Source organism: Quercus robur, chromosome 5 (assembly GCF_932294415.1).
Source record: "Quercus robur chromosome 5, dhQueRobu3.1, whole genome shotgun sequence".
Taxonomy (NCBI): Eukaryota; Viridiplantae; Streptophyta; class Magnoliopsida; order Fagales; family Fagaceae; genus Quercus; species Quercus robur.
Genome location: NC_065538.1, coordinates 89048875 through 89069837, shown reverse-complemented (window position 1 = coordinate 89069837; position 20963 = coordinate 89048875). Strand labels below are relative to the sequence as shown.

Genomic DNA, 20963 nt, shown 5'->3' with positions numbered 1-20963 from the left:
GGTTGGTTAAGTTTATCCCCTTTATCATACACTTAAATGATTTTCCCCATATAATGCTCTTTTAGTTTTTAATCAAATATAAGTGATATTGTCTTCCATGAGAATGACTTTTAGTATTATAAGTTTATGCCTTTCATAAGAAGGACTTTTTAGCATTATAATTATATGCCAACTTCACCATTTCAATAAGGACCTATTCACATCCACGTTTATTAGAAAAACAAAATTAATTAAATTAGATATGAACATATAGCAACAAACATAACACTTGGGTTTTTTTTTAAATGACTTCCAACAAAACCAACACAACACAACCACATGTTGTCTTGTTCCTTAATCTAATAAAAAGTGTTACCTAGAAACTAGTTGGGGTGAGTTATAAACAGTTGGTCAAAGCAAGAGAACATACATATAAATATATATGTATATGCCTGTGAGGGTCACTTTTTGACAGTGTCCAGGCCCAAGCTTAAGCAAGGACCTTGGGCCCTCTTGTTGTAGTTTGAAGGAACTGGGCTTGGTTCACCGCAGCTAAATAGGCTATTTACGAACCAAGTGGTGCACAGAGCAAAGATCCTACAACACGTATACACTAGCAAGTAAAAATATATGTATTGAACAACAGAGAAGCGCAGCAATAACTGTTAGGGATCCTTAAGTCAATATGAAATATTTGATTATTTTCTTAATTATGGATTACAATGTGCCCACTAAGACATGTTACAAGGTCCAAATGAACTCAAAAATCACAGACTTGGATGGTTATTCAAGCCTCCAAGACTTGCAAAGTTTGAATCCCTTTGAATCCGCGTATGCTCTATAGTGATTGTATTAGGATACCGGGGAGTATTTCTCTTTCTTTTACTACTCTCTCTAAACATTTTATAGAGTTTTCTCAATGATTCTGTTATGGTTTACTCCTGCTGAAAAAATTGTGCTTTAATGTTGGCTACCTTCCCCTTTTTATAGTGTCATTTTAGGGTTCGAGGTACCAATAGTCTCCCCTTTTTTGGCTCTCTGAGTACCAAAGCCCTTGTTATGCCAGCCATTCTAACAGTTGATTCTTTCTTCGTTTCTCATAGTTTTCCTCTTTTAGACCTGTTTTCCTGAAAGCCACTTGCTGACTTTCCATTTCGGGGTGCTCTTTAGAGAGCGAACCTTTAATCTCTCTTCCTTCAATTTTTCCAAGCCTTTACCTTTTCGAACATAGCTTTTGGCTGCCCTTCCTTTTTGTCATTTTTCGCAAGTGAGTCGAATCCTTCCCTACCAAGTTGAAGGTTTTCCCCAGCTACTTCCCCTTATGGTTCATCTTTCTGGGTTACCTGAAGTACCAGCCTTTTGTTTACGAGTTGTTGCTTTCCAAGCTCTTTGGTTTTTTTACTACATCGCTGAGCGTTTGAGAAGGGCAGATATATCCTTCGTTTCTTGTGCTTTTTGGTTCCCCTTTCGAGCTGTCTCAATCCCACTTTGGTTGTGTTGTGTGTCCCAAGGATCCTGGGCCCTTGGCGATCTCTAGGATCCTGGCCCGATTCTTTCTACTGGACTATTTTTGGTCCTCTGATCTTGGCAGGCTGGGCCTTTTTTTCTTTCTTCCCTTTGTTTCATGGGCTCTGAAACCTACCCCTTCATGGATCTTAGGCTTCAAATCTTTTAGGCCTATCATCCTTTACTTTTGTGAGCTCAACCCCTTTTCAATTTTTTTCTTTCCATGGAATTGGCCCAAGGTGCTATTTCTTTGGACTTTGTCTTATGATTTTTTGAACCTCAACATTTAGCCCCCCGAGCTTGTGGGTTGCCTACAGCCCATGCGCGAGTAATTTTTAGTTCCTGTAGGACTTCTTTCATTATTTTAAATTTTCTCGGGATCCCCCTCTTTCCTTCCTTTAGGATCCTGACTTCCCATTGTCATTGGGTATCCCTGTCTCCTTTGCCCGTTGCGCTTCTTTCTTTTGTAACTTCCCCCTTTTTGCACGGGACGTGGCAGTTAATTTTGGAGTGAAACTTTCCCCACCCACTTCTCACATTCCTTGTAACTCTCATTAATAGCGGCTAGTAACTTTCTTAAAATTTTGGCAACTAGCGCGCCTTTCCATACATCGTCTTCTCCAACTGCTCTTTGCACTATTATCGCGGTCAATTCATATTCTCTTTTTACTTCCTTGAGCCTTTAATTCTAAGCTTATCTTCTTCCTTACAGTCAATCTGCTTTCTTTGCTCCTTCTCTGTGCTCCTTGCTCCCTTGATTTGTCTATTTCCCATCACTTACCACCTTGATGGCTTCCTCTTCCTCATGCAAAAGGAGGGAGCGTACTTCCAGCTCCTCTAAGGGTGAGGGTTCTTTTGGTTCCACGTAGGGCGAGTCACATGGGGTCGTAGAGTGCCCTGCCTACCCTTTGTGGGACCCCTGGTACACCCCCAGTCTATTCTTTCCTCAGGTGTCTCACGATGAGGCCCCTCCATCTCCTCATGCCTGGGTATTCTTCGGCCAGGCAGGTTTTGCCAGTTCTGCTTAGGTCCCAGACCCAAGAGAGATTCTAGATCTCCAGATCAGGCGGGGATCTTAAGAGGCTATCCCTATCTTCTTTGATTTCACTCCTGGGAGGATTCAAGGTTGGCCCATTTGGGTGGATAGGGAACTTTCTGATGAGAAGTTTGTGAGTCGTCTGGAGCGCGTCAGGATCTTGAAAGTAGTGGCGATTTCCAGGAACCTTGAAGGTTTCCAGGATGCTAAGGGCCTCAAGCATTTGGTACGCTGTTGGTGCCCTTCTCTTCATACTTTCTTCTTTTCTGTTGGAGAGCTTACGATCACCTTAGAGGATGTGGTGAACAACTTCCTCCTCCCGGTGTTTGTAGATGAGAACCCCTTTGATATCAGTCTTTCCGATGAGGATCTCAAGGTGGAGGATAAATTATTTAGCCATTTTGGTGGGCGTACCGCTTCTCCTGGTAGGAAACTAGCCAGGATGGGTAGATGGGTTATGAATCTTTCACGAGAGAAAGACAAGGAAGTCAGGTAGGCCGGGTTCTTGGAGCTCTGGCTTAGAAAATTCTTGTTCAGTGAATTCCCTGGGTACGGGGTTAAGTCCATTTTCTTCCCCTTGGCAATTAGGTTGGCCCGGGGTTCTCAGTATCCTCTAGCCCCCATGTTCTTGGGTCACGTTTATTCTCAATTGGATCAGCTTCATAGAGACGAAGTTGAAGGCGATTCTTACTTCACGATCACTTCATCCCTCCATTGTGCCATTCTTCAGGTATTCATGTGGGACTGTTCTTTGGTTACTTTAGCAAAGTGTAGAAATTTGAAGTATGTGAAAGATAAGTTCCAGGGATCCCTTGATGTAATTAAAGATCTGTGTGGTAGTTTGACTAATAGTCATCCAATTATTTTTCGTTGGGCCAGTCTGAAAGGTGGTAGTCTCAATCTGGTTGAGCTTTTTAACCAGGTAAGGCACTTAAGATGGCGTTCTCCCTAGGAGTTCAGCCCCAGGTTTGCTTGTGAATCTGTGTTAGCTTCTTTCCTCACTTCTTCAGGGAGTACATTCGATCTACACCATGGTGATAAAGGCAGTTTAGCCTACTTAGCTTGTGTTAGTCCTTCCCAGCTTCCGGTGCCCTCTTCAAGTGGCCCCAAATACACACACTACTCAGCACACCGGGTACTCCGGCAATTCAGTTTTGATCAAGATATCCCTCCAGTATTCAAGGATGTAGTGCCTTCTCTCCCTTCGCTAGACCCATTCCTTAGGCTTCAGGCCTTCTCCTATTGGTTATGAAGAAATCCTCAGTTTGTAGTTCCCAATTCCTAGAGGGGAGTCTTTGCTTCTAATGGTTTTGCTAGCTATTGGAGACAAGTATAGAAATCTTTTGTTGATTATGTTGGCTTTGGTAAAATTGAGAGAATTCTCAATCCTGATATTCTTTCTGCTTCTAGTGCTAACAAGTGCCTATCCCTTCCCACTGTTGGTATCGTATCTGCTGCCATAAGCAACAAGACAGGGTTCGCGGAGTGGCATGCCTCTAAGGGTGGTTGGGTGTGTTATGCCCAGGATTTTCCAGAAACTTGGTTAGGATGTGACCTCATTATTGGCACTTCTTCTGGTGTTCCCATTAAAAGAGGGGCAGTAGAGGCTATTAGTGCTGCCACTCCTGTTGGCAAAGGTAAAGAGAAGAGGATTAAGTAGGAAAAGGTTAAGCAATATGAGCCTGAAGAGGATGTTGAGGGTACCGAGGTCGGCCTTGAGGCCAAGAAGAGAAAGACTGCAAAATCTCAGAAGCAATTAGTAATTTTTGAGGAACCCGAGGGAGTGAGCTCTCCTACAGTGGGAAAGGAAATAGGGCATCCAAAGACTCGAGTTAAGACTAAGGTAGAGTCCTCTCTCTCTCAGGTTCCTATGAGTTCTTCAGCCCAAGGTTCTTTGGGATCCTTTGATCTTGTACCCCAGTCTCCCCTAGGACCCTCTAGGTGTACCCGTAGTAAACGAAAGATCATTGGAGACTCTGTAGAGAGAGAGAGAAGGGCAAGGCCTCTTTCCTTCTTCTCTCTTTTATTTTGTAGTAGTTTATCACTATTGTTGCAGTGTTTTTCTTTTTCTCTTTTAACTGATGAGTGACTATTTCTTCTTTGTAGTCCAAGCGTAAGTCAAACCCCAAGAAGGGGAGGAGTCAATCGTCTGGTGATGATGTGGTATGGCCTTCTTCGTGCCTCTCCCTATTCGTTCTTACCCTTTCTTGGTGCTGTGTACTTATGTATTCATTATTATTATTATTTTTTTTTTTTGCAGGTGGAGGTACATTCTCCCACAACCGGCAGGACTTCGGAGGAAGAAGTGGTTACTGCTTCTTCTGCCGATTTCCCTGGCATGGAAGAGGAGGCCCCTGGTGGTGGTATAAATAAGGAAGTTGGGCAGCCAATGCAGGGTATCCAGTCCCCTTCATCTACTATTCCCCTAGCTACTCAGGATCCTAAAGCTTCTCAGCCCCCTGTTTCCCAAGATCCCCAGCTTGGGCAGACTTTCAGTCCCATCAAGACTGTGTCACCTAATCCTACGTTAAACAAAGAGCCCTTGGGGGCGCATCTCCATCTATACAAGCAGGTGAGCCCCCATTCTTCTCTTATAAAATGCTTAGTCTTGTCTTTATCCCCTTTTTTGTTTTTGAGATTTCCCCTTTTCTCTTTCTCTTTTAGGTCAAACCAGTACTCGATCTGCCCCTGAGGCCTCTTCTTCTTTGGAATCAGAGGGTTCTGAAGGTGCGTGTTGTACTCCTTTTACTGTGCTTCCTCCTCCTTCCCCTTTCTGTGCTTTTCCCTCGCCTTTTCTTCCTATGGCGAAGCCCCCAGTATCCTTTCCTTCCTTTAGCCATTTTGCTAAGGTTTCCTCACCCTTTCTTCAACGTCCTACGTGTTCTCTCACAGAGTCCACCAAGAAGCAAGAGGAGGAAGCCCTACCACAGGAAGTCGATACAGGTCTTTTTTTTTTTTTTTTTTCTTTTCTTACTTTACCTTTTCTTGGCTCCTCCCCCTTTTTTGAACTATGTTTGCTTTTACAGATGTTGACACGGGTGTTAGAGATCCTGAGTTTGTGGTTTCTGAGGTGGCTATAGGATTTGCTCAAATTGTTGAATCTCAGGTAGGAACTCCTCAAACTATCCAGAAGGTTGACAGTTCCCCAATCGCTACAAGTGGAGATGCAACAATGGGGGAGGCTCCAGAAGTGGCTATTTCAAATCCTGACTCAGGGCTCCCTGCCTTTCTGACTCGCTTTGATCTTTTGGAGTTCAATAGCCTCAGGGCTTCCTGCCATTCCTCCCGATAGTTCTTTACTGACCGGCCTTGTTCCTTAGCTTTTCCCTTCTCTTTTTTTTTAGATAGTTGAGTTGTATTTTTCAAACAATTTGGGTTGTATGAGCTTTATTATTTTTGTTGAACAATATTCCTAGCTTTTCTTACTCATTCTTTGTGATATGGATCTGTATTTGTGTTGTCTTTCCACCTCTTTTTTTTTTTTTTTTTTAAAGACTGTTTCTAACATGTGGATCTGTTCTTTTCTTTGTATACTGTCTTTTCTCTTTCTTTTTGCACTGAGTTCAGGGCCATGGTCTCTACAAGTCTTACTGTAGGTCCTAGATCAAGTACCCTGGCGGTTGTTTTGTTGCGCAAGTATTGAACTAGGTACATTGGGTGCCCTTTTTTTCTTTTTTTTGTCCCAGATCATGAACCAAGCAGGCCTTCTTTCGTTAAATACTAGGCTAGGTATCCCAGGCACTTATTTTTTCCCGTGATCCTAGGCCATGTATTTTGAGCTAATTGTGGGATGGGACCTGGGTCATGTGTCAAAGTTTTCTTTCCTTTGCCTTGGCCTGGGTACCCCCCTTAAGTCTGCCCATATTTGGGCTTTGCAATATTTTAATTTAATAATAACTTAAAGGGAATAAAAGAGATTTCATTGAATCAAAGCACAATTACTTTTTGAGGAACACGGAAAAGTTATCAAAGATAGTAGGGATCACAGAATGTCCTACCATGGGTTCTTGAACAAAATTACTTAAGCAAAATTAAAAGTAAAGAATGATGAAACACTTAGCAGGTTAGGGAGTCGGCAAAAAGAGTCCCGAGGTACTGAGATCTCTCCCATTTCTATGCATAATACTGTTTCAACCACTTTCCATTTATGGGATCTTCCAGGACTGTCCCATCTTCCTTTGAGAGGTAGTAATACCCACTATTGTGGGCTTCCCTGATGATGTAGGGTCCTTCCCACTTTGAGGCAAATTTGGAGGGTCCTAAGAGGTTTCTTATTACGTGTTCTGCTATCCTTAACACCAGTTATCCTTCAGTGAAAGCCCTTGGGTGTACTGCCTATGCATATACCTTAGCCATCCTTTGTTGGTATCTCTGGCTTCTCCTTTTGGCCAGTTCTCTTTCTTCCTCTAGCCCTTCCAAATCTGCCAACCTCCTTTCATTGTTTGCTTCCTCGGTGTCCTCCTGGTTCTCCCCAAGCACTACTCTTAGCGTGGGGACTACTAATTCCACAGGACTAATGGCTTCTATCCTATAAACTAGGGAGAACGGTGAGAATCCTGTGGCTATTTTCACAAAGCTCTTGCATGCCCAGAGTACATCTGTCAAGTGGTCACTCCATTTTCCCCCATAATCATGTTTCATCTTCTTAAGGATCTTCAACATCACCCTATTAATGGCTTCAGCCTAGCCATTTCCTTGCGGGTAGTATGGTGTAGACCTTCCATACTTAATGTAATATGCTTCAGTTAGGTTCTTCATGTCTTTGTTTATGAACGGGGTCCCATTGTCACTGATTAGTCTTTTGGGGATCCCGAACCTTGTGATGATGTGCTCTCGAATGAAATTTACCACGGCTGTTCTAGTGGCCCTTTTCAAATGGATAGCTTCTACCCATTTTGTAAAGTACTCGGTGGCCGCTAGGATCCATATGTAACCATTGGAAGGAAGGTCTATAGGCCCTATAAGATCAAGCCCCTAAGTGTGGAAAGGCCATGGTGTTGTCATATCTTGCAACACATTTGGGTGAGTATGAATTGCATCTCCAAGTACTTAACAGGTATGGCAAGTTTTGACTAGTTCCTTGGAGTCATTTTTCATTGTTGGCCAATAGTATCCTAATAGTAGCAATTGCTTGTAGAGTCTTCTTTTTCCTGGGTGACTTCCACAATCACTAGAATGGACTTCCCTGACTACTTCTCTGGCTTCCCTTAGCCCCAGGCATCTCAGGGGATCCCCGCTACACCCCCTTTTGAATAGGATCCCATTCTGTAAGAAGTACCTGACCACAAGTTTCTTGAGCTGGTGGGCTAATGTCCTGTCAGTTGGTAGGATCTCTTGAGCCAAGTGCTCCACGAATGGAGTTCTCCAATCTTCTGTAACAAATACAACGTAGCTTTCTTCCTTACTCATTGAAAGTTGACATTTTTGACACTTCTCCTATATAGTTCCTGCCTTTTTGTTCATACTTGACCAGTAGTATCCCATGCGTTGCATCCTTCTGTATAGACTGATCTTTTTTGCAATCTCGCAGGCTTGGCTATGTAGTTCTTCTAATCTCAGTTTTCCTTCCTTCTCATTGATACACCTGGATAGGGTCCCTCCAGGCAGCCTCCTGTATAGTTCCCCTTCTATCAGAGTGTAGTCCCTCAACTCCTTGATACTTCCTCCAAATCCTATCTCTCTCATTTTTTCTTTGACTTCACTCTTCCAATCCTGCTGCTTGGGCCCTCCAGGGAACATCCTTTTAAGGATCCTTATGATGGAATGCTCCTGCTTCCCTATTCTTGCCAGAGTTTCTCTTCCTTTGAACGATACTTGGGATCCCAGGATGGCAAGCGCGTCAGCAAACCTGTTTTCACTCCTCTAGGTGTACTCCACGCTAAAGGTCTGGAATACCCACTCCAGCCTTTACGCCCAAGTCCTGTAGGCTGCCAAACTCTGCTTTCTCAGTGCAAAGTCACCTTTCACCTGGGAAATCACAAGATTGGAGTCCCCTAAAACTCTCATATGTTTTACTCCTATGCTGAGTGCTATGGATAGTCCAGTCAAGTATGCCTCGTATTCAACTGCATTATTTGAACAAGAAATTCCAATCTTAAAAGATAGGGGTATTGTTTCCCCATCTTTGTAGCTAAGTACAACTCCCAGTCCGTTTGAAGTTGTTGTTGCTGACCCATCAAATCTCATTGTCCACTTCTTTCTTGGGATTTCTGTTACTGCCACTTCCCCTAGGATCTCTTCACTTAATGAGCACTCTTCCTCTCTTGGGAACTGGGCTAACAGATCTGCTATGGCTTGACTTTTGACAGCCTTGGGGGTCTTAAAGCTTATGTCGTATTGAGAGAGAAGGATCAACCATTGTGCTACCGTTCCTGTCAAGAGAGGCTGATGTAGGAGTGCTTTTATAGGGTGTGACTTAGTCACCAAAAGAATTTGGTGAGATGAGAAATATCGCTTCAGCCTTTGAAATGTGTAGATGACTACTAAGCAAGCTCTTTCTATCCTGGGGTACCTGGTCTCAGCATCCTTGAGTGTCCTGCTCACGTAGTAAATGGGTTGCTCATTCCCATCATTATCCTCCTGTGCTAGCAGGGCTCCTATTGCCTAGGAGCTTGATGCCAAATATAGCAACAAGGGTCGCCCACATACTAGTGCTTGGAGTGTGGGAAGGTGATTCATGATCTGCTGGATTCTTTGGAAGGCTTCCTGCTGCTTGGTTTTCGAGGTGAACTCAACCCCCTTTTTCAACAATTTGGATAAACTACTTATGACTGAAGCCAATCTTGGCACAAACCTCTTAATGTAGGAAACTCTCCCTAGGAAACTCTTGAGCTCCCTTACTGTTGTAGGCCTCCTCATCGTTGCAATGGCTATGGTTTTTGCTGGATCTACACTTATGTCTCTATGATGTACTAGGAACCCAAGAAATTTTCCAACAGACACCCCGAAAGCACACTTCATGGGGTTCATGTGCAGTTTGTACTTCCTGCACCTTTCAAAAACTTGTTCAAGCGTCTAGAAATGCCTTGCTCTAGTTTTTGATTTCACCACGATATCATCCACATAGTCTTCCATCTCTTTATGCATCATGCCATGGAAGATAGCTGTCATAGTTCGCTAGTACGTGGTCACTACATTTTTTAGGCCAAAGGGCATCATAGACTCATAGTGTAATAAAAATTTCCAATTCGGGTCCTGAATGCTGTCTTTTCTACATCTTTGGCAGCCATGCGGATTTGGTTGTACCCATTATATCCATCCATAAATGAAAACATAGAGCTTCTCGTGGCTGAATCCACAAGGAGGTCTATATTAGGCAGAAGGAACTCATCTTTTGGACATACCTTGTTTAGATGCGAAAGTCCACACAGCAACGAATTTGGCCATTCTTTTTCTTCACAAGTACTATGTTGGAAAGCCATTTGGGGTGTTGGATGGGCTTGATAAAGCCAGCTGCTAGCAGCTTTTTGACTTCTTGAGTTATCTGAGCTTCCACATCAGTGTGAAAGACCTTGGCCGGTTGGATTACTGGCCTGACCCCTGGGTCTACGTTGAGAGAATGGATTACTAACCCTAGTTCTAGACCAGGCATCTCATCATAGGTCCATGCAAACACATCTATGTATTTCTTAAGTAAGGCCACGAATTGCTCCTTTTCTTGTGCTGTCAATTGACTACTAATGAAAACAGGCTTCTAGGATCCCAGTTCAGCTCCCAAGTTTATTTCCTTTAATTCTTCCTTAGTCTGAATTTGTGCCTCTTTAACTGGTTCCCCTAGGACTTCTTCTTGAGCCACCATACATTCTAGTGGTCCGAGACCCTACTGCATGACGCATTTAGGCCCCGCACACCTTCATAATCGATAAATTAACCTTCCTCCAGGTTCTTGTACTACTACACATTCCCAAGATCCTGAGGTGCTGGGCTCCCTCTTTTGCCTTTTTCTCTCCAAGTAGTTTCTAAGGTCATAAGTACCCCTTCCTTCTCATTCTTCTTCTTCTAAGATAGGTGCTCCTAGGGTCCCCGGCGTGGGGCTCTCATCATCTGTTTCTAACTCATCGTAGAACATTATTTCCACAAAGTTTACCTCTCCTTGGCTGAAAGGATTATGGTTGGCAGGGATCCTTATAGGCCTCCCATTTAATCTCCCTTTAACACATTGATGGTATGTGGATGGGACAAGGCGGTGCTTGTGGAGCCATGGGCATCCCAACAGTACATGGTAGGAAACCTCCGAATTAATCACATGAAATCTAGTTAGGGCTATTATTGGCCCTATTCTTAAGGCCAGCTGCACATATCCCTTTGTTGATTCTGCTGATCCTCCAAATCCTGTTATCTCCATGGGAGCTCCTAGGATCCTCCTACCTGTCAAGCCCACGGCTTCTAGGGTACTCAAGGCTATAAGGTTGAGTGATGCCCCTATGTCTACTAGTGCTCTTCTAACTTGGACACCATTTATAGTGGCCAATAGATAAAAAGGTCTACGATGGTTTGGATGCTCGACCTCCATGTCTTCGTTAGTAAAGGTTATTGCATTGGTTGTTTCTAAGTAAGCTCGACTAGCATGGGATTCTGCCGTAAAACACTCCATTCCTGAATTTGCTGCTATACTCATGAGGGACTCTGTGGCCACCCTTCTTGCATCTAGCCCAAATCCCAACTGGTTGAATAGCGACCTGAACTTAGGGTTCTTCTAAAAAGTCCTGACTGTGCTTAGGTGGAAGGATCCTTTAGATTCTTCTACTTCTGCTGGGTTCCCGTGAATCACCACAGCCACCACCCCTTTCCTTTTGTGGTTGGGTAGGGGATTTCTTTGCACTTCGGGTTCCTTTTGAGTGAGCTCCAGGGTTCCCTCCCTTAGTTTCTTGTGAAAGAGCCTACGAAGGGTCCAACAATCCTTGGTGGAGTGCTTGATCTAGTTGTGAATCCTGCAGAACAAATGATTCTTTCTTTCTTCCTCAGTTGGTGGCCTAGACATGGTGAATGGCCTAACAATTCCATCTCCAATCCACTTGTCCAAGACATGGTTCAATTCCTCTGTAGTACATGGAATCACTGGTGGTTCTTCGAACACTTTCCCTTCATGTCTCTTCCTTTTCTCTCCTATCGATGCTGTCATGGCCTGGGGTACCGGCACTCTCTTTGTTCTCATTGTCTGTGCTATCCTTCTAGTTCTCTATAGCAGGTCAGCAAATTGAGTGATGCATAAATTTTCGAGGCTAAGCCTGTAATCAAAGAGCATGTTGGATATGCAGGTCTCCACGAGCTCTTTCTCCTCATGGTCTCCATAACAGTCTAGAGAAATATCTTCAAATCTCTTAATGAATTGGACAAAATCCTCTCCAGGCCTTTGTCTTACCATCTAAGGGCTTTGGAAGGTGACCTTGTCCTCACCGGGGTAATACTTTGTACAAAACCTCTCCATCATTTCATCCCATGTCTTAATGGACCCAGGGCTCAGCGTGGTGTACTAGGTATATGCTCTGTCCACTAGGAACTTAGCAAACTCTCTTGGGCACAATTCTCTGTCTCCTACGTAGGGGCCCATAGTATAAATAAATCTACTCACGTGTTCCACAGCACTCCCATTCCTCCCATCAAAAGGATGGAACTTCGGGGGTTCATATCCTTTAGGATATGGCTTGCCAAGGAGTTCTGGTGGGAATGGGGGATCCTTGAGAGTTTTTCCCTTTCCTGCTCCAAAAGGGTATTAACATCTGCCAGTGTCAGGTACTAAGGGTTGCCACCCCCTCCTATTGCTGACCCTCCCTCTGGTTAGGCTCTGTTCTGATTGACCACAAGGGGGACATTGTCCTTGATTTCTTGTGTCCTGCCCTCTTTGAGAAGGTGAATTTCTTGCTGCAAATTCTTCAACATTTCTGCCATCTGAGCCACAAGGTCTAACTCTTGTCTTGCGTGCCTTTGGCCTAATACCACTTCCTCTTCTACTAGAGGCACCTCATTCCACTGTCTAGAGGCTACTTCGTTCTCTCCTACAGGCTTAGAGGCCACAGGTGGCACATTGGCACCTTTGTTGTTCCTTGGCCTTGGAGTCATGCTCTATGAAGGGACTGCTTTTTCCCTCTGCTTTTACCCAGTCCCTAGTGGAGTCGCCAAAATGTGAAGGTCACTTTTTGACAGTGTCCAGGCCTAAGCTTAAGCAAGGACCCGGGGCCCTCTTATTGTAGTTTGAAGGAACTAAGCTTGGTTCACCACAGCTAAATGGGCTGTTTACGAATCAAGTGGTGCACAGAGCAAAGATCCTACAACACGTATACACTAGCAAGCAAAAATATATGTATTGAACAGCAAAGAAGCGCAGCAAAAGGAAAGCAATATAATAAGGAAAATCACACAATAACTGTTAGGGATCCTCAAGTCAATATGAAATATTTGATTATTTTCTTAATTATGGATTATAATGTGCTCACTAAGACATATTACAAGGTCCAAATGAACTCAAAAATCACAGACTTGGATGGCTATTCAAGCCTCCAAGACTTAAAAAATTTGAATCCCTTTGAATCCGAGTATATTCTATAGTGGTTGTATTGGGATACCGGGGAGTATTTCTCTTTCTTTTACTACTCTCTCTAAACTTTTTACAGAGTTTTCTCAATGATTCTGTTATGGTTCACTCCTGCCAAAAAAATTGTGCTTTAATGTTGGCTGCCTTCCCCTTTTTATAGTGTCATTTTAGGGTTCGAGGTATCACTGGTCTCCCCTTTTTTGGTTCCCTGGATACCAGAGCCCCTGTTATGCCAGCCACTGTAACAGCTGATTCTTTCTCCGTTTCTCATAGTTTTCCTCTTTTAGTCCTGTTTTCCTGAAAGCCACTTGCTGACTTTCCGTTTTGTGGTGCTCTTTGGAAAGTGAACCTTCAATCTCTCTTCCTTCAATTTTTCCAAGCCTTTACCTTTTCGAACCTAGCTTTTGGCTACCCTTCGTTTTTGTCATTTTTCCCAAGTGAGTTGAATCCTTCCCTGCCAAGTCGAAGGTTTTCCCCAGTTACTTCCCCTTATGGTTCATCTTTTTAGGTTCCCCGAAGTACCAGCCTTTTGTTTACGAGTTGTTGCTTTCCAAGCTCTCTGGTTTTTTTACTGCATCGCTGAGCGTTTGAGAAGGACATATTTGTCCTTCGTTTCTTGTGCTTTTTGGTTCCCCTTTCAAGCTGTCTTAATCCCACTTTGGCTGTATTGCGCGTCCCAGGGATCCCGAGCCCTTAGTGGCCTCTGGCATCCCGGCCCAGTTCTTTCTACTGGACTACCTACCCCTTAATGGATCTTGGGCTTAAAATCTTTTAGGCCTATCATCTTTTGCTTTTGTTAGCTCAACCCCTTTTCAATTTTTTGCTTTCCATGGAGTTGGCCCAAGGAGCTATTTCTTTGGGCTTTGTGTTATGATTTTTTGAACCTCAACAATGCCAAAAAATGACTATTGAAAGGTCATAACCCTTCAAATTTGATATATCAAAAAATCTCTATTGAAATGTCATAACCCTATTGACCGAAAGTGTACTTATTAGCTGAAAATATGCCCATTGACCGATCCTCAAACCCTCTCACCAATCTCGTGTAGGATCTTATTCTTGATAACCTTGTTCATAGCTGATTTCAAAATTTATAGGTTGATGATGATGTTATTGTAATAAATTAATTAATTATTTTCTTATATAATTCTTCTATTGTCTTTGTATAGAGCTAATTAACCAAGGTGAGTAGGAACTTGAATACGTCAAATAGCTAAAAACTGTCTTTAACCATTATAAATAAAATTTTAATACAATAATTTTTCTTTTAAAATCTTCTTTAAAACAAAAATAACAACTAAATTTAAAATAATATATATATATCTATATATATTTAAAAAAAAAAAAAAAAAAAAAAAACACGATATGGTGGCGAACACAAAGTGATTCTTAAAAAAATCAACGATTTTCAATAATCGTTGAGTACAGAAATGAATTTTTTTTTTTTTTTAATTTTATTTAAAATATTTGATTTTGTTGAGCTCGGACTCGACTGGACTCATGCCTGAAACCCCTTTTGCAATGGGTTGTTGATTTTGAGTTCAAAATGTAATAGACGTATTTTGAAACAAATTTCAAGATATCAATATTTTTTCCATACTAAGCTGTTGTGATAATATTATTGACGGTATTTTAAACCGTGATCTTTTTCCAGTTTCCACACAACAATATTCCACAAAATTATTGGGAGGCAAAACGTTCGCTAAATTAAACATAAACGTTATCATACTTTGGGCAGTCAGTGTCACATATATATATATATATATACACACACACACAAGAGGGGGAAAAACGAAAAGAAAAAGCGCATTCTCCTGCTTTCATTTCATGCTATAAACAGATCATCTAATGAATGGTTATTAACTGTACAACTGATTATAGCTGCTTCATCATTTCAAAGGGGATCCTAAGACCAACCACATGCCCAACAACAGAGAGCCAGGCAACCAAGTATAATTCAATCGCCACTCCAGTTTTAGCCAGAGCATCATCTGCATGAAATAGCAGCTTCATCCATTCACTGGTCCCACACGGATGTAATTTGTACCATGGCCTGTTCAAGTATGGATGCTCCTAAACATGACAAGTCAACTTAAGCCTAAAGGTCTAATTCATCAAACACAGCTTTTGCAAGTAAAATTGACAAGTGATACTTCATTGAGATATCTCGCTTTTCACATGGCTAAATTAATAGAATTCAGTTTCAAGTTTTAAACAAACAACCAACATTGTTTCTGTTGCAAATTTACCACATATCTGATGCAAACCAACTAGAACACACTTCCGTTTGTAATGAATGAACAATGAGTATTTATTTGTAATGCATGAATTATGTACGTTATAAGTCTCAACCAACCACCATAGCCTTTCCTGTTTTTTCTAGCTGCAAACACTAACCACCATGTAAAATCCAATTAGGTCCACTAAAATTAATGTTACAAGCTACTATCTAGAGTTTGAATCACTTTCATATGTCAATTCAATATAGCAGCATGAGTCTTGAGAACCTTTGTTTATGCCAAAGAAGAACCACCAGATGTATAGAGCCGAGTTACATAAATGTCTATAACATATTTATGTAACAGTAACCTGGAGTTCAATGTCACCTTGAAATCACTAGAAAGGTTGTGATAACTTTCCGGTAATAAAATAGGTTAGATTATTCTCTATTCTTGGGAAAAGAAAACCCATGTACAGTCCAGGTGCACCCAAAATCATGGGTAGAGATTGTATAACATTATAGTTTTATGATTTTAAGGGCACATTTGGCACACTAAATGACATTACATTCGAAATGGTAATTTGTACTACAGTAAATAGAAGATGTTGTAATGGAATAACTATTACTATACATATTTTTAGTTGTAAAATTGGAATAAAATCCCAAATTTGTATTTATCAAAAATCATAGTTATACAATTATTTTACACTTATTGTGGCACTCTATTATCTTGAAAAATGAATATTTTAAAGTTATCATCATTGATTTTTATTGAATAGCTATTCCTAATGTATTACTATTCCTTGTAATGAAAATGCACTCAATTGACCAAATATTTATTCCACATGAATAATTAGTCTATTACAAGATCTATTACTACATAGCAAACATCCCCTAAATTTTAGATTGAAAAAGCATAAATAAGCAGCATAGCAGTTCGATTTTTTTTTTTTTTTTTTCATAATTACAATGGGGGAGAGGGGATTTGAGCATTTGATGTCTCCATTTGAAACATCAAGAGGTGCCAATTGAGCTACAAGGCTCTTGGCATAGTAGTCCAATGCTTTTAAGCAAATTACTTTTGGATTTAAGTCACAATATCACCTGGCTGATCTCAAACCATGATCTCACCCTCCACTCTGTTTTTATAAAGGGAGAAGGTGCCATCTAAGCGAAACATCATTGATGCATTTATCCAAATCGTATACGACAATCACTTATGAATGTAATAACTCAAAACAAAAAAAAAAAACAAAAAAAGGTGTAGGGGGGTTGGGGAACAAAACCAAACAAAAACGAGAGGAAATTAAAATATAAAATTGTACCTCCTGGGTTATGAACGTCCATTTTGAATCTGACAATGCTTTTTTAGAGTAGGCAGGAAGGTCCTTTTCAATTTCATCAAACTCCAGAGGTTCTCCATCTATATGCTTATACAATATCAGTACCTTTTTTTTTTTTTATAAAATATTTCAAATAGATAAATAGTAGTATTAATATGCACATTGAAAATGCTTGCATTTTGTGTGACCATTATGCAACAACTTGACTTCTACATCAGTTAATGGTATTACACACAGTCCGTGGGTCTTAAACCCACAACCTCACCATCCACCTTAGTCTTATTAGAAGAGGTGGCATTCTAGCTAGAGCTTACTAGTGATCTCAATTACCGATCTGGCCAATCTAACATGTAGACATTCATTTTATAAAAGTATCTATCAAGTTAAATGAATTTGTAACATATGTTTCTTAAAAAGGGCCAAACAAAATAAGACAACAAGACCACATGTTATGCCGTACTGCCAAACAAGTTTTTATGTGCTTAATACGGCAAAAATAAATTTGGTTTCTGTAAAATATTTATGAAAAAACAAGCGTGCCTATTTCATATTGTACTATCATTCATATAAAATCCACATTCATCTTATAATGTTAGTTAAAAAGAGATGAACATACCACTGTCGTAGGCACGAAAATATAGCACTGGAACTCTATATGAATTGCAATAAATTATATGGAGATCATAGTAATGTACTTTACAAGGATTGGTGTGGACCTAGCATAAGAACAAGAAGTTGATCAATGTTGTAAATGAGACAAGAATCATTAATAGGTATACCAAAAAAAAAGGGTGTAAAATTTGATGAGTAATATGTATATCTACTTAGGTATAGCACATACTAAGGTGGCATCATCAACATCAATGGGCTCCTCTAGGTGAGAGTGTTTCCCAGGCCCAGGGCAACTTAGTTCACCATGTTCTTCCTACACAAGGTTGGCATCAATTAATGCAATTTAAAAGTGGTAGAGCAACATTATATTATATAACGTGAAGGGGAAGGGCAGACCTGAGTTGAGCTGAGAAGTACGTTCTCCAAAGATAAGTATCCTTCCACCTGTGTACATTAAAAAGAGAGGAAAGATTAAAAGAGGAATTGTGAATAGAGACGGACAGACAGACAGACAGACAGAGAACCCTAACTTGATGATGAGAAAGGACCCATGTCCATGGAGGAAAAGAAGAGCAAATTGTATTCCAATTGAGGATGAAAGCAGAAGCAGCAACACCAAAATCAGTTGATGAGAGGGTTCCTTGAGCTTCTTCTTTTGTACCCATTTACAGAATCAATCCACAAAATCAAAGATTGGATCGAAGAGAGAGAGAGAGAGAGAGAGAGAGAACCCAACAAACAGAGAGCACTCAACCAGAATGAAACTTTGGCGGTGGACTTGGTGACGATCTCCGGTCCGGAGGTCACCCACCAAGCTGTGAATTTTGGATTTGGAGGAAGAAATTTGGTGCGTTGGACTTGGGGGTTGGGGCTCATAGTCATAGTCATAGAAATTTGGGCTGGTTTCTACTCTAAACAACCTCTGGGCTCTACTATGGGCCTTTGCCTATCTCAATTTTTAAACAATCTCTCGCTCTCTACTCCCTTCCTAATTGTGCTTTGCCCACCCTCTATAGCCCATAAATTAATAAACCACATTGCCTTTCTTGTATTTCACCTTCACCCAACAAATGTTTTTGTCTCACAATTAACATCCCACGTTTCCTTCTTTTCAACAATAAAAACTATTAAAGGGGTTAATTAAGATGCTCCTCTTCCTATTCTTAGATATTGGAAAGTTTTGTGATCGACCCAAGAGAGTAGGAACCATAGGAGAAAAGGACTGTCGATTTTCTAAGATTTTAAGAACATCATGCCTCTCGATGATTGTCTTTTCTAATTTTATATATATATATATATATATAAACGAGGTTTGAACAATAATTTTTTTTTTTATTCGATAACAAAAAACCTTACTAGTTATACTAATTGAAACCCACTTGGTAAACTCAATTTTGGTCCCTTAAGGCTTAGTTTTATTTGGTCCTTAAAGGGCGCTTGGACATTCCATTGTTTACATAAAAGGTATAATTTGAAATGATATCCTCATGTTTGAGGGACTAAAAATGTAATTTACCCTTTAATATTAGCATGAGTGATAAGTAGGTAATAGTAATAATAGTATCAATACTTATATTTTTACCACAAATTTTGTCCCTTTTTTTATGAGGAAATCATTTGACGGGATTGGCCCCAAACTTACTTGGAATCCTAACCACCTAACACATGTCAAAATCAAATCAATATTCAAAGTCCTAATCTTCAAATAAGGATATATAGTCTCTCATTTCACTCTCACATACATCGAGTAATTATAGGAAAGATATGATGACCCAAGATGTTTAGTATGAGACTAGAGGGGCTAATTTTGTGTAGCATCTACTTTTTTGTCTCAAGAAAATATATATTATGAAGGACAATAATTAAAGGATAAAGTTTAGTTACAAAATTGGTTGTAGCATAATACTACAACTTTACTCAATATTTTTATTGGAAGTGAATTTTGACAAATCCACTATTGAATTACTTTTTCTTTTTATATCCTGTGCTTGCAAAATTTCTAAAAACTTAAAGATCAATAGTTATGTCATCAATAAATTATTTATATTGCAAGTTTTTGTAATTTAAAATTATGCATAAAATATAATCTTATAGATCATTGTAGGGTCTTTTATGCTTTTGGGCCAAGGCTTTTTACTGTAGGTAGGAGAGTTGGGCTTGGTTCACTATCTCCATAGAACCTTGCTCAGAGCCAGTCCGTACACAAGACAAAGCACCCCAAAAGACAACAGGTAATGTGTGTGTGTGTGTGTGTGTGTATATTGCAAGTTTTTGTAATTTAAAATTATGCGTAAAATATAATCTTATAGATCATTGTAGGGGTCTTTTATGCTTTTGGGCTAAGGCTTTTTACTGTAGGTAGGAGAGTTGGGCTTGGTTAATGTGTACACAAGACAAAGCACCCCAAAAGACAACAGGTCCCAAAAGACAACAGGTAGTGTGTGTGTTTTATGCTTTTGGGCTAAGGCTTTTTACTGTAGGTAGGAGAGTTGGGCTTGGTTAATGTGTACACAAGACAAAGCACCCCAAAAGACAACAGGTCCCAAAAGATAACAGGTAGTGTGTGTGTGTGTGTGTGTGTGTGTGTGTGTGTTTGGTAGAAAAGTCCAGTCCAAATAGTTAGTGGTTAGACATATTTAGAACAACAAAGTTATAACACATAAATAAAGAGTCTCTACAGAAAGTGAACTAAATAGAGCCTGAATCCCAACTTGCACAATCTTATTACTAGATTAAGCCAAAAAGTTGCACATTTTGGACAATGGGTCTGGATAGCTACTGATAATAGCTTAATTTTGCATATTTACATAAAGTTGCACACTTTAGAGAATGGGTCTGGATAGATACTGATAATAGATGAATTTTTCATATCTATATCATTATTAGAAAGCGTTATTATACTTATTTTGAGTTAATTTATGCATTTTATATTTAACTTTGGAATAATGTTAAAAAATAAATTTTGTGTTTAATTGAATTTGAATGCATGAATTTATCTTTTCTAGGATAATGGAATTAAATGAGCAGATTTGTACAAAGAAGAATGATAATGGATTTTACTTTTACAAGGGCCATAATGAAGTCAAAGTAGGCCAACCCAATGAAATTTAAGTCCAACTGAAGTAAATAATCAAAAGAAATTTGCACCAAATCCAAGTCCAATTCGGACTAGAATTCTAGCTTTTGCAATAGTTAGTATTTTGGGCATAACTTTCGTCTCCAATATCCAATCTAGATGATTCAAATTGAGCTAGAAAGTTAACGTAAAGGGCTACATCTTCGTGGTTTACCAAAAAAGTCTGAATTCTGAAGTTAAATGGGCCAAAAATGTCAGTTATATAAAGCCTAAAAACCTAAGATTTTCTCCAAATAGAAATTCAACTTGTAATAGGATTCTTTGACCTATTTAAAGGTTCTTTAGGGCAAAATTCAGAGGGGAGCTGCTGTAGAACGTAATTTATGTTTTCTTAAAGTTTCTTCACAGTTTTTGGAGTTTTATTTGTATTATGGCTTACTAGAAGCCTTGATAAGGCAAGGGGTGAAACCCAACCGTTTTTTGGTATGTTCTTAATAGTTATTTTATGGTTTTAATGCTTATGTTTCTTGTGAATTCGACCACGGAGTTATCAAGTTATTACTTCGCGACAATCCTGCACTTGGGAGCATTATTTAAGTTGCAGCAACTACTTTTCATTTGGATGGAATTATAAAGAGTAGGTTTATTACGAGAAGAAG

At 40.2% G+C, this 20963-nt stretch overlaps 1 protein-coding gene across 1 annotated transcript; it reads right to left on the bottom strand.

The window, feature by feature from the left end:
* Window positions 1-14846: 14846 nt before the first annotated feature.
* On the bottom strand, window positions 14847-18091 carry LOC126727676 (ubiquitin-like-conjugating enzyme ATG10). The gene is made up of 6 exons (XM_050433598.1): window positions 17759-18091; window positions 17625-17672; window positions 17458-17541; window positions 17233-17332; window positions 16599-16696; window positions 14847-15125 (listed from the first exon to the last, which is right to left on the bottom strand). Exons 1-6 carry the CDS (start codon window positions 17891-17893, stop codon window positions 14928-14930), a joined length of 663 nt encoding a protein of 220 aa, XP_050289555.1. The 5' UTR covers window positions 17894-18091; the 3' UTR covers window positions 14847-14927.
* Window positions 18092-20963: the final 2872 nt, after the last annotated feature.

Coding starts and splice junctions, on each gene's coding strand:
- LOC126727676 (XM_050433598.1), bottom strand. CDS start 17,893: ATGGGTACAAAAGAAGAAGCTCAAGGAACCCTCTCATCAACTGATTTT. Junction 17,333..17,457: donor ATGTTGATGATGCCACCTTA/GTATGTGCTATA, acceptor TTCTTATGCTAG/GTCCACACCAATCCTTGTAA. Junction 16,697..17,232: donor TTTTCGTGCCTACGACAGTG/GTATGTTCATCT, acceptor ATAAGCATATAG/ATGGAGAACCTCTGGAGTTT.